Raw genomic sequence first — 12,425 nt, 5'->3', positions numbered from 1 at the left:
AGCCAAGAGTTGGCTTAATAATTCAATAAAATTTTGATTAACTTGCTTCTGGGCTGACTCGTACCGCTCTGGCACACGGCGAGCTGACGTGAAGGTGGCTAGGTCACACTCGGTGTTTGTTTCGACTGCGCTCACGCAGAGACGGCACACTCGGGGAGATGTTTGCTGCAGACTTGACTGAAAGGAGCTTAAGTGCTATAAGATGTGAGCAGTGGCTGTTAATGAGATTAGGTCGGCATTCAGGCCAACACTGAATGTGAATCACAAAGCAGCTCTGATATGGGCCCGATCGTGCATTTCTTCATCCAGCGCGGCTAGATGGAGTGTAATGGGTGTCTTGTTTTATTTCAGTTGGACATGCAGACCAATTAAATACAGTCCTGTGCTTTTACGAGTAGTACAGCATCAGGTGAACACTGTAGCTAGGACATTAGGGCATTGTACTTTCCCAATACAGTGGGCAAAAATGATGTCTCACCACTGGACAACGAAGCTCTCTGATTCTCTTATCAGATTTCATTTGTAGCAGCTGTGTAAGTTCCTTCATAGAGAATAACAAGGGCAGCGCTTTTCAAATTCTTTTGCTGCCTCCAGGTCTCCACAAAGCTCTAATAGGTGAAAAAAACCCACACCTGACTTTTTGTACCCGAAGCTGTGGCATTACGCTGACACGTTGCTGTTGTATCGTAATCAGCCTACGGTGATGTCATTATCTCTTAAGGAATTTCCTCTCGTTTGTTTTCATTCCTGAGACGTCTCTTTCTTAAAAAGCTTTCCGCGATAAACATTACGCCCCATCAGCAGAGTGTTTACAGCTGCGCACGTGTATCGCGTGGAATCGGCGATTACTTTTCAGGAAGAGTTTGTGAGGAGGAGACTTATTGGCAGGTGAAAGCAGCGCAGGCATCATCTTATTATTATAGGTGGTTTGAAGTAATAATTCATGTCACTGAGATGTGTAGTAAATTTGTCAGGTCTGAAAGCAAATGGTGCTCGAAGTAAAAAGTGGAAGGGAAAGAATCAGTGCATGAAAGGACGAGGAGTCGAGAGGAGGAGGGGGATTCAGGTGCCAAATCATCATAAGGCTGATTCAGCGTTTGCATGCAGGAGCGTTTCTGCCATGCAAAGGAATGTTTTAATTTTAATAACAGTAAGAAAGTAGATGGGCGTATAAATATACTGGACCGATAGTGTTCACGTGTGCAACATTCTGAGCAAGACGATATTTAGTAAAGTCACTTTGCAGCATGCGTGTAACATTTAAGTTTTACTCTTTGCCTGAGACCAACTTGGGTTCCTACCTGCTGCTGTTTATGGGCGCACTGAGCGAGTGAAAAGGGAGTTGTTGGAGTCTGGAGATCCCTGCTCACCAAGAAACGGCATCACACACAAACTGTTTTATTTAAGGGGGAACTGGTGGACGTAATGGTCACAGACAGTGAATAGCAACGTGAATACAGCAAACATCTGCAGTGAAGTCTCGGTTTTTCCCCAGTGACCTGAAAGCAAAACCGGAGTACTGTTGAACTGTGAATTGTGCTCTTCCACTCCTGAACCCTGGTACTAAACACAAAACATCTGAAACCTCCACCACCTGAAAGCAGGCAGCGGCAGCAGGTTTCCACTTAACCGCTCCCTCTCTCAGTGATCGCACTCTTGTTTGCATGTACACGGCCTGTTTGCCATCTTTCTGACTGTTTTGCATTCCAGGAAATGTTTAATTTCTGTAGCAGAAGTGTCTCTGCGTCCAGACTGTGACAAATATCATGTTACAAGACTGTAACCCGGTCTCCTCTAGTGGTTAAATGTGAATTCACACCGCGGGTGTGATTGGTTGCCACACGTCAGTTTATTTGACAGTTTGTGATGCTGCAGGGTGTTTCATAATGACATCTATAGAATGAAAGGGCCATTTAGTCAGCGTGGATTTTGTTGTGAAGTCGTGGACGCGGCGTGCTCGTGCTCAGTTTGTCAGAAGTTTATACATATTCAGCAGTGATGCGTTATTAAAAAATAAACACTTTCACAGCATTTATGTGTCGCCCACTGTGAAGTCAGATGAGGTCATTCTGGGTGATGAAACATTTTTAGTGTAAACCTCGGTGTTGGGTGTGATGTGACGATATGTTTAGTTATGACAGTTGGCGTTGCCATATGTAATGTTGTAAACACTGATAAATATCCTTATTAGTGACAGAGCCATCTGATCAAGTGTGAGGCTGCTTCTCCTCAGCACAGCAGCGACACGCTCTGTGCTCTCGTGATTGACATGATTGATTATTTGCCCTGCAGAGTTCTTACTGTTTTCTCTATAAAAATGGTACAAAAGCACTCAAATCTTCACCTTTCTGATAGCTCTTTTCTGTTTTCTTTACCAGCCGAGGGCGATGGGCTTTGGGAGAATGGCCCTTCCTACGAGTGTCGCACTCTGCTATTCAAAGCCATCCACAACTTGTTGGAGCGCTGCCTCATGAATCGCAGCTTTGTTCGCATCGGCAAGTGGTTTGTCAAACCCTACGAGAAAGATGAGAAGCCCATCAACAAGAGGTAAGCTGGCACTGCTTGTTCTTGGCCTTATCCTCCTCTTTTTATTTTATAACATTGCTGTTTTGAGTGAGGCTGTGATGTGTTTGGGTGCAGCTGAGTGGGATGAGCCCTGACGTTAGTGGTTGTGTTCCCACTGTTCACTTGGCATGAATACATGCATTCGTGTGCTGGCTGTGGGGAGGAGCAGGTATTGGATAGTATGGATCGTACCAGGGATTTCCTGTTGTGTTTTTGCTGCAGATCCTCTCAGTAAACATTGTGTTTGGGCTGTCTTTCATGTTTGGCCCTTTTGCTGGAGCCCGAGCAAACAAAGGATCTGGCTTCATATGTGTTTGTTGATGTTTTGAAGCCTGGACTGACCTCAGTCCTGATGGGTGCATTTTTGCTGGGGAGGGGAGGAGGTACCCTTGTGCCAGCACCGTCTGTTTCCTTTCTCTCCTCTCACTCTGTGTGTGTGTGTGTGTGTGTGTGTGTGTGTGTGTGTGTGTGTGTGTGTGGTGTAGCTGAGGTGTCCTCCACCTCCTCGTTGCTATCTGCTGAGCTGGGTTTCTTGCCGTCTGTGTCAGAGTTCATTGATAACAGACAGAGACACGGCTAGTGAGGACAAAATGACCATAGCAGTTCTTCCCCACCAGCTACCCTCCTCACTTTGTCTTCACACTGAACACACAGCCACTGGCTGAAAGCTCCATTGGAGGTCTTTGTAGATAATGCTTTTAAAAACTGCATTTGTAATGTTAGGTGCTGACTAAGATTAAACCATTTGGAGTTGGCATGGTGCTTTTGGTCAGATTTTCCAGACAGCTGATCACGGGGCAGTCCAGCTATTTGATCTTGTGTAGGCACAGCCACGTTTGTTTGTGTTTGCGAGACATTTGCAGCGTCCAGGTTAGAAATTGTGTAAACTGTATCTGCTGCCAGCTTGTTGTTATCACTGCCTCACTGTCGCGTACGAATACGTCTACTGTTTCACTCTCCTACATCTGTAGACAGTTACTCTTGTGTGGTAGCTTCATTTAAACACTGTTATAATAATAGACAAGATGGTACTGAAGATCAAGTAGCTTCTCTCTTGAGCTGTACACATGCCCTGTTTTTAGCTCTATCGCCTCTTTACCCAGTACGCTGATTGCAGAGGGCCCCGGTCAAGGGGAAAAAAACACAATGGTCTTTTCCTCTGCTCTGGAATTCACAGGCCACCCTGTCTGTGCGTCTGGCTTTGCCTCCCTCTCTTTCTCTCCCCTTCCCTCCATCCCCCTCTGCTGTCACGGAGCAGACTGGGCAGGTTATAAATAGTGGTGCAACTACCCTGAATCTCAGTTGTCGTCAAAGATTTTCTTTTCCTCCTCTCCTTTGGTGTGATCTGCAGTGCCCCAGCCGTGCTGGGATTTCAAAAAACACAGCGCCACAAAAGGGTGACAGCAAAGTAACCGGGCTAGTGTCACTGCCGTGTCCCGAACCGCTTTTAATGTAATGCTGTACTGTTAGTTATTCATAAATGGCTCTAGTAATGTTGAACACAGAGCAGAGTCTGACTGTCTTATCCTTCTTTGCCTCTTGTCTCCATGGCAATATTGAAGCTTGCCCTATCAGTACTGTGATAGAGAACTGAGTGTTTACCCCTCGGGAGACCTGATCGTGGTGTGCAGCATGACTCGTTATGACTTAAGTCAGTGCGCATATCCAACATCCTTGTCGATGACTGGTTGAGTCCACTGGGAGTGAGTGGAGTCGGAGGGAATTCCCACTCTCATTGTCTTGTGAAAACTCTACTTAACTGTACAATGTTTAACTCCCGGATGCCCCCCACCCCAACTATTGTAACACCATGTAGTTGGATTACTTGACACAGTCGATGTTTGCCAACATAAGCACCTTGCTCTCCTTTCAGTGATTTAATTTAGTGTGACTTTTTCTTCTAAAACACTAATCGACAAGCAAAAGCTAAAATATGAGAATCAGGACGTGGTAAGAAAACTGCAGGTGTGCATGGTCTTTGTAGCTGATTACTATAATCAGAGACGCTGTGTCCAGGAGATACTCATTGTCTTATCTTTCATTTGGAGAGATGAATTAGGAGAACAGTAGTTTTAGAGATCTCCTCATTGAAGCGGTGTAACATAAAGTAGATTTGAGGTTTCTAGACTGAGTCCACGACATCAGTGTCCTGCAGTTATAGTGCCAGGTTTGTTCTTACTGTATCAGTCATAAAACCTTCACAGTGGCCTGCTTGTGTCGTCGTAGCATGCTGGCACCCCCAGTTTAGTGAGTGACTCTGTGATCAACATGTAGACTGAGCGCTTCTTGAATGGCTGTTGGTCTTTTTTAAAAAAGAAAAATCACTCCAGGTTGATTATGGGGGCTGTCCTATCCTGTTTGCCCCTCCTCACAATTCAAACTGACTTTAGTGAGATTGGAAGGTGAGAATTTGAATTCCATCACAACATGACAAAACCAAGTGTTTAGACTATTACTACATATATCGTTATTATATTACCTCAGTCAATGAGGTTATATGATCACCTCGCTCGCTTATGTCTTTCCTGATCTGTCACCTATGCAGAAGCATGCAAGAGCACATTTTTATATTCATTATTCCAGGAATAATGAATATAAAAACTGACTTAAACAGTCATGGAATTAAAAGAAAATCAATGAGAATATATTGTAAATTCTCACTGTGTGCATTTCTACATTTACTCGTAACTGTTTTCAGATGTGATCTGACTGCAGTTGAATCCTCGCTTAAATCCAAACAGGCTTGATTGATTTTGCCCCTTCGTGAGTGCTGATGCGTTATTCCAGCAGTATGTTGTTCTGGATACAAGTGTCTGCTGCAGAGAGCCCAGTCTGGTATAGCTGGACCACAGAGCAGTGCAAAGGTTTACATATACTATTGCTGGATGTTCACCTGTTAACTTCTCACTGCTTTTTGTTTGCTTTGTTGTTCCCTGGTTGGCACTGAGCCACGGTGTATTTACACACTGTATTAATCTGTGTTCAACAGGGCCAAAGTACTTCCATGGAATTGTTATCATGTTGCCTCTTTTCAGTATTTTTTCCCAGTTTTGGAGGAAAATGCACGTGTGTGCTTTGTATCACTTTTATGCCTCTCATTAGTTTTGCTTCTGTGTTTTATGCACCTGTAGTTCAAACAATGCTTTATAGCCGAAAATGTTTGTTTACTTTGACGTTAAATCCATAAGATGCAGACCGACTGGTTGTTTATTGCTGTTGTATGATGGGCTGGTAGATCAGTTGTGTGTAGGCTCTTTGAGAAGTGGTTCTCATCTGGGGAAATATGAAATTGTGATAGGCACATTATTTTCTGTACATACATAGGACGATAAGTATAAGTCACAGTGGATATTTAATGCAATATACAGTGTAGTGTACATGAGTGTACTGCTGGGGCATACTTTTGAATTGGTCAGCAGTCCAAACTTCCAACATTGGAAAAAGATGTTCAAAAGCTGGAACTAATAAATACTGAAACAGCTTGCTGGGTGTATAGCTAAAAATCAGATCTGCAGATGGGAAACGCCGGTCATCCCTCTGATCAGCAGGCGGCTCCTGTGCAGCATCCAAAGTCTCCAGTTGGTGGAGGCTGGGGCCAGCTGACACTGTTCATAACCTCAACCCCAGACCTCAGCACGCCCGTGTTGAAAAGCTTACATCATCCCTGCCCCTCCTCCTCCTCTTCGCTTCTCATTATAGCATGATGTATGTGGCAAACAGTTTTTCTCGATCTAAAAATAATAATAATTAAAATAAAAAACTGCAAAAAGTTGCTCCTCTAGTTATCTTTTATTAGATGACAGACTCGTTTCCATTTGATAAATAAATGGCTGCACGCTGATCAGTTAAATCCCTTTTGTTTAAAACGTGAGCTGCAGCAGCATGAGTCGATCCACCTGACGGTAATTCTCTTTGTTTGGTGAAAAGGCGGCTCCAAGTTGTGTAGCTTCTGTGAACCTTCTACTGCGAGGTACACTGGCTCCAAGAAAGACAGAGAGGGGGGGAGGGAGGCGGGGAGCGAAGGAACAAGCAAGGGAGAGCTCCTCTTGGTTGTCATGGCAGCAGGGAAATGCACCCTGGGATCGAGTGTTTCCAAGGTGAAGCGGGATGCTCGTGCTCCATTGGTCAGCTTAAGGCAGACTAACTCGTCGACTTGCTCCTAATTGGCTGTGCCACTGAAATTCAGAGCAACATTAAATCCAGCCTGCTTTGAGGTTTCAATTTGATCAGGACAAAAGGGATATTATTTCTTTATCTGCATGGCGTGTGCCGTGTACTTGAAGCGGCATTTACAGCATCGACAATGTACTCCAGCTGCGCTGCAATCAGTGTTAGATTACCACTCCACTGTATTTAAAATGTGTGTATTTTTGTTGTGCATGCAGTTGTTGTTATTGTTGAAAGCATCGTTAACAAGTCAAGCTGTTATGAAATGAGGCCAGTCTGCAGCAGCTCGTATTACAAGAGACACACACACTAACAAACATGTCTCCCACACATGCAACTGTCTGCACTTTTCTGCATGACTGTGGCTTATGTGGATGAGCACATTCTTCCGCTATTGTTTTGGCCCGATGTTGGGAGGTGAATGCGCGAGTCCTGGTTCGCTGTGGCAGGCGGAAGCAGAGAGCAGCACTCTGTTAAGTAGGACAGTGCAGGATAAAGGGCCACTGCCTCCAGTCTGGGGCTAAAGTGCTAAATTTATCCCCTCCCTGCTCCCAGCACAACACAAACACACAAACATGTTCGTCAACAATCAGTATGCGAGCCAGTCCACATCGAGGGCAGTCTCGGTGTTGGCACGCAAGTGGCTGGACATAGAACCCGCAGTCAGCGAGGAAAACGCACGTAGTGCAGTCGCACAGATATAGACATGCAGGAGAATTCAGCACCTCTGCTCGGTACCCTGCCCCCAGCACTCGACTGCCTACCCCCTGATCTTGCCCACACTTCATCAGTCTCTCTCTGCAGCAACAGGAACTCCAGGGAGACTGGGCTGAGGGACCATGTGACCCGGTGCTCTGGATATATCATGTTGCTGGAGAGATCCTGTCCAGAAGATAAATATGGCTCTTAAAGGAAAATACCGATAGCTTTCATTGGTATGGTTTGTTTGCTTAATTGCTGCCCAGTGATACAATATTAATGATTCATTTCCCTTGGCGTTACATTAGTGTTACATTTTTAAAGTCCTTGCACCCTCATCTTAGTAAGACTCTATAATCTGTAGCTGTCACCTAAGCTTAACTACATACCGACATCAAACCTGTCAGCTGTGTTGCAGAACTCGTTACCTCATTACTGTAAATTGGTTACAATTTTGAATATCGGAGCAGTTTCCACTGTTTAGTGCCAACCAGAACTGATCAGTCTCTGTTTGTACTGTACCACTGAGAAAACACATTTTAGAAGTCAGCAGTGGAATTCAAGTGCAGCAGCATGACCAGAGTTCCTTGGTCATAGTGAACGATGCGTTCTTAGGTTTCCCCCCACTACCTCGAAGTCACCCTCTCATTTCCTCAGCAGCCGGTGACCCGCATTCCTTCCATTCCTCTCATCTTCCTATGTGACCAGGGGCTATGGTGCAGTACAAGCAAAGGTCTCAAAGAAGTTGTCATAGTTAATCCGTCAGGCGTCACGTCCCCTCATCTGCTCTGCTCTTTTCTGTGATTTGTGTGCTACTGTCTTTAATCCCAACGTTCTGGCAGATGGTCACATTTAAAGATAATATCTTATGGTCGGGGGCATTTCACCTCATCACTGCAGACTCCTGTGCGGCTGCGTCACAGCCTGACCTAACCCTAAAATGTCCAGAAAAGATGGAGGCAGATTTATGGATTGCCAGATGTGTAATCCCTTCCATAGATTACATTGCCAATTACACACACATGTTGTCAAAATAATGACAAACCAGATGTTTGGTTTTAGGTAAATGCCATCTTATCTGGGCTATTATGATAAAAAAAGAAGAAGTAATCTGCAGCAGTACTCGCCAAGCACGCTGCTCCAAGCATCACGGAGTTGCCACAGCTCTTGTGTGGGTTTATTTTACCCCCAGTATCTTTTTATTTCTTTATGTAATCCCGAGCTGACTCCGTGATTTTGAAACTGGGGCTCTTTCAGGGCCATAGCGTCTGTTGCAAGAGTCATTGTTCTTCCTTTTGCTTGAAGGTTTTAATTAATGGCTAAAACCTTTTCACCACATGTGCAGCTTGAGCTTTTAACCTGCTAGTAAAGTCTTGGGCCTCATACTTGCAGGCTTCTGATATTTGTTCTGGTAATGAAAGAGATTCTGCCTTTCTGTTAACCTTTCTTTGTTTCATGAAACCTGTAAATTTGGTCATGGCATTCATTTACATTTGCATATAGTGTCTTATAGATGGTAAAAGTGTTACATGCTTTTCAAAAAGCATATCAGCTTATTAGAAAGAAAAGGGACAAAGCGGGCCTTGTCATTGTGGGTTCACTGCAGAAGCCCAGCTTTAATCCGGGATAATGCTGACTAATTGCCCTTAGCTCCGAGTAATGAATCTTTATTATTACAACTGCACAACTCGCTTACTTGTGTCATAATGATGTAATGACCCAGCACACTTTTAAACAGGCTTAAAATTATTTTGTCATTACATACTAGCATAGTAAATGTCCGTCCCCCCCCCCCCCCGACAGGTATACGCTGTTTTATCCTTTTGTCTCATCCTTTAGTTTATGAGTGTAGCATGCTTTGAACAGACAGAATATTTCAACAGATTGGTGTCACACAGCAGTGACACGAGCTCCTCTTTGACATGAACATGTGCACCGTCACAGTTGTGCTACAGTTGCAAAGGGATGATGTAAATGTGGTAATGTGCGTAATGTCTGGCTCACATTGAGAAAATGGCTTTTAGCTGATTGTGTGTGTGTGTGTGTGTGTGTGTGTGTGTGTGTGTGTGTGTGTGCGCGCGCGCGCGTTTGTGTGTGTGTGTTACATGCTAAATGGGGAGGCAGCTAGAACCCGACTTGCTGTCAGGGTTATGTCAGTATTATCTTTAGTCAGCTACGGCAGTATCCGTGTGCGGTTGTGATACACTTGCAGAGGATCGGATTTCTCCTCTTTTTATGGACTTGTCGTTCTATCTCCATCCATTTTTCCTTCCCTTCCAAGTTTAATCTGACGCGTATAAAGAGACTCAGCCCCCGTCTCCGTTCGTGGCAGAGGGAAATCAATTCAGCGTAATAGAGCTCTGCATGTGTGAAAGTGCTGGCCTTAAGATTTTTAGTTTGGTGTTTTCCCCAGCTCTGAGCCTCCTGTGTACACCAGCTAGAGCTGGTGTGTGTCTCTGGGCCTTGTGTGTTTTTGTGTTTATGTTACTTGGCAGTAGACAGCAGTGTTGTTTTTCCCAGTGGTCAGGTGGCTAGACAGTAGGGAAGATTATATCACCCTGGAAATGTCCTCAAATTCACTGCTGTTTACCGCTTTAATCCTTTTTCTTCTTGGCCTTGCCCTGCTGAGCAAAATGACACAGATGAAAATCTTCTGTTTCATTTCTCAAGCCAAAGGCAACCGTGGCATTTTACATTAAAGTCAGATTTGCACCGCCTTTCTGTGTATGTCCTAGTAACAGGCATGCAAACTAAACAGTAACACTGTTAAGGAAAACAGCCTGTTTTGTTCTTTGTAAGAGAAACGCCTTTCACAACTAACCACACTTTCTTAGCATGAACATGGATAAACAGTTGTGACTGAGCGGTGACATAAAAGACTCCGTGTGTGATTGCTGCCAGCTCCAGAATCATTGTTTATTAATGTTGTGCCAGAATCTGTGCCTATGCCAGCATGTCTTGTCACTGCTGCAGCACATGACCAGTCAAAACATGTTTACATGCCCCAGATTGTAATAACAAGCTGCTACAATGGCAGATAACCATGTATTGGACAGCCCAGAGGTGACTGATGTTTACAGTAAAGCAAAATGACCAGAAGTGAAAGGGCCTTTGTTTTCCCCTGAGGAAGGCGCACTGGTTGTTGTGCTGAGGAAGTGTACAGCAGCTAAACGGAAGCCCACGTCTTAGAGCGGAGCAGCCGGACGAGCTCGACAAACATCTGTGGAATGTCACAGCTCGACTGTAACCTTCCTTTTTCTCTCTTCTGTCTTTTCACAACTTCCTCCCCCCAAACTCTTCTTGTCACTTCATGCTCCGTGGCTTACAATCGACTTCTGATTCTGCACAGGTCAAGTTTCATATTACCTTTCTAACTCTGTGCGTCGGTGTGTCATTCCTATGCTCAAACAATACAACAGTTCCCAGAAGACTTTTTGGCATTCTCTAAACCTTGTTTTACACTCTCCCAATTAAAACTGGATTAATAACAATAATAAAATGCTTTATTATATGGTTTTATCCAACAAAAGGATGTCTTATAAACAGAAACAAATGTGAAAAGCAAGAAAGAAAGTTATAACAGTGATACCACCAAAGTGCAGTTCACATGAACTTAATGTAGCTCAGGCAGTGAATGGTTTCATTGATTTCTGGGAACCTTGGATAAAGATGATGGCAATGACAAAGGTAAACAGGTGTACTTGGACTCTGGGTGTTGTGCAAATAGAAAAGTGGCAAAAGGCAAGGCTAATTGTGTTGTATGTGAGACACTAAGGAAGGAACAAAGGACTTGTATCAATTACCCAGGCAGAGAGATCGAGCTGGAAAGGATGTGCAGCAGGCTGGGGTGATTAAGGATGTGCTAACGAGGGAAGGGAATGTGCTCAGATGGTGGAAGGAGCTTTTTGAAGAGTTGATGAATGTAGAAAATGAAAGGAGCACAGTGAATCAGGAAGTGCAGATAATTGGTAAGGAGAAGAGGGGGTAGCTGGGAAGAGGAGAAAGGTAGCTGACCCAGACGAAAGTAGCAAGGTTTATGTGCAGAGCTGTAGTAAAAACAGGGGATTAAGCTGTTGATCCACACCAGGAAATTATGCTGAGACGAGAGGTGATGATCATTGAGCAGCAGTATGGCTTCATGCTGAGAGAGAGCACTACAGATGTGATGTTTGCTTTGAGAGGTCAGAACGAGTTTCACTCTGTTTTTGTGGATGTACAGTGCCAAGAGAGCAACCGTGGGACTGCCTGAGGAAGTGAGACGTGGTAGAGACGTATGCCAGGCTGGTGCAGAATATATACGAGGACAGTGGTGAGGTGTGTGGTAGGAGTGACAGATGGGTTCGAGGTGGGGGTGGGATTCCACCGGGGATCAACTCTGAGCCCCTTCTTGTTTGCACTTGTAGTGGTGGACAGGCTGACAGATGAGGTCAGGCAGAGTGAGCGTAGGGAGCACTCACTACCGGAGAGGCGGAGGTATGTTCTCCAGAGAAGGAGCAAGACAAAATAACATGGAGTCGAGGTAGTGAAGGTTGATAGGTTTAATTACCTGGGGTCAACCATCTGAAGCAACAGGCAGTAGACACGAGAGGGGAAGAAGAGTGTGGAGGCCGGGTGGAGTCAGGGGTGACAACAAGACGGTAGTGAGACCTGCTTTGGAGACTGTGGCACTAACAAGAAAACCAGAGGCTGGACTTCAGGTGGCAGAATTGAAAATGCTTCAGCCTGTGTGTGTTGATGCATGTGAAGGCGACAGAGGAATACAAGAAACTGAGTTGTTTGTTAGTGAGACGGTCATTATCATATCATCTGTTTGTGCTACTTATCAAACTATCCCTGCTGAAGGTGCTCTCCGTGCTCCGGTCCACCTGTGCCACCGCACAGGTCGCTGGTCTTCAGCACCTCATTTTCATGCCAGTCCAGCCGAAGGCAAGTGTGCCCACCTGCCGCCTTTGGTATGTGGCCACGCTTCAAACCCTCACCGGATTGTCTTATTG

At 44.8% G+C, this 12,425-nt stretch overlaps 1 protein-coding gene across 1 annotated transcript in view; it reads left to right on the top strand.

The window, feature by feature from the left end:
- Positions 1-12,425, top strand: part of med13a (mediator complex subunit 13a) — a 69,905-nt gene that overhangs the window by 18,249 nt on the left and 39,231 nt on the right. The window contains exon 3 of the mRNA XM_082550081.1: positions 2,379-2,547. Coding sequence (XP_082406207.1) covers positions 2,379-2,547 — 169 coding nt within the window. The remainder of the gene's footprint in view (positions 1-2,378; positions 2,548-12,425) is intronic.

The sequence above is a fragment of the Aulonocara stuartgranti genome (assembly GCF_965226115.1).
Source record: "Aulonocara stuartgranti genome assembly, chromosome: 10".
NCBI lineage: Eukaryota > Metazoa > Chordata > Actinopteri > Cichliformes > Cichlidae > Aulonocara > Aulonocara stuartgranti.
The sequence above is the reverse complement of the archived record's forward strand: the minus strand, read 5'-3'. Positions and strand labels throughout refer to the sequence as shown.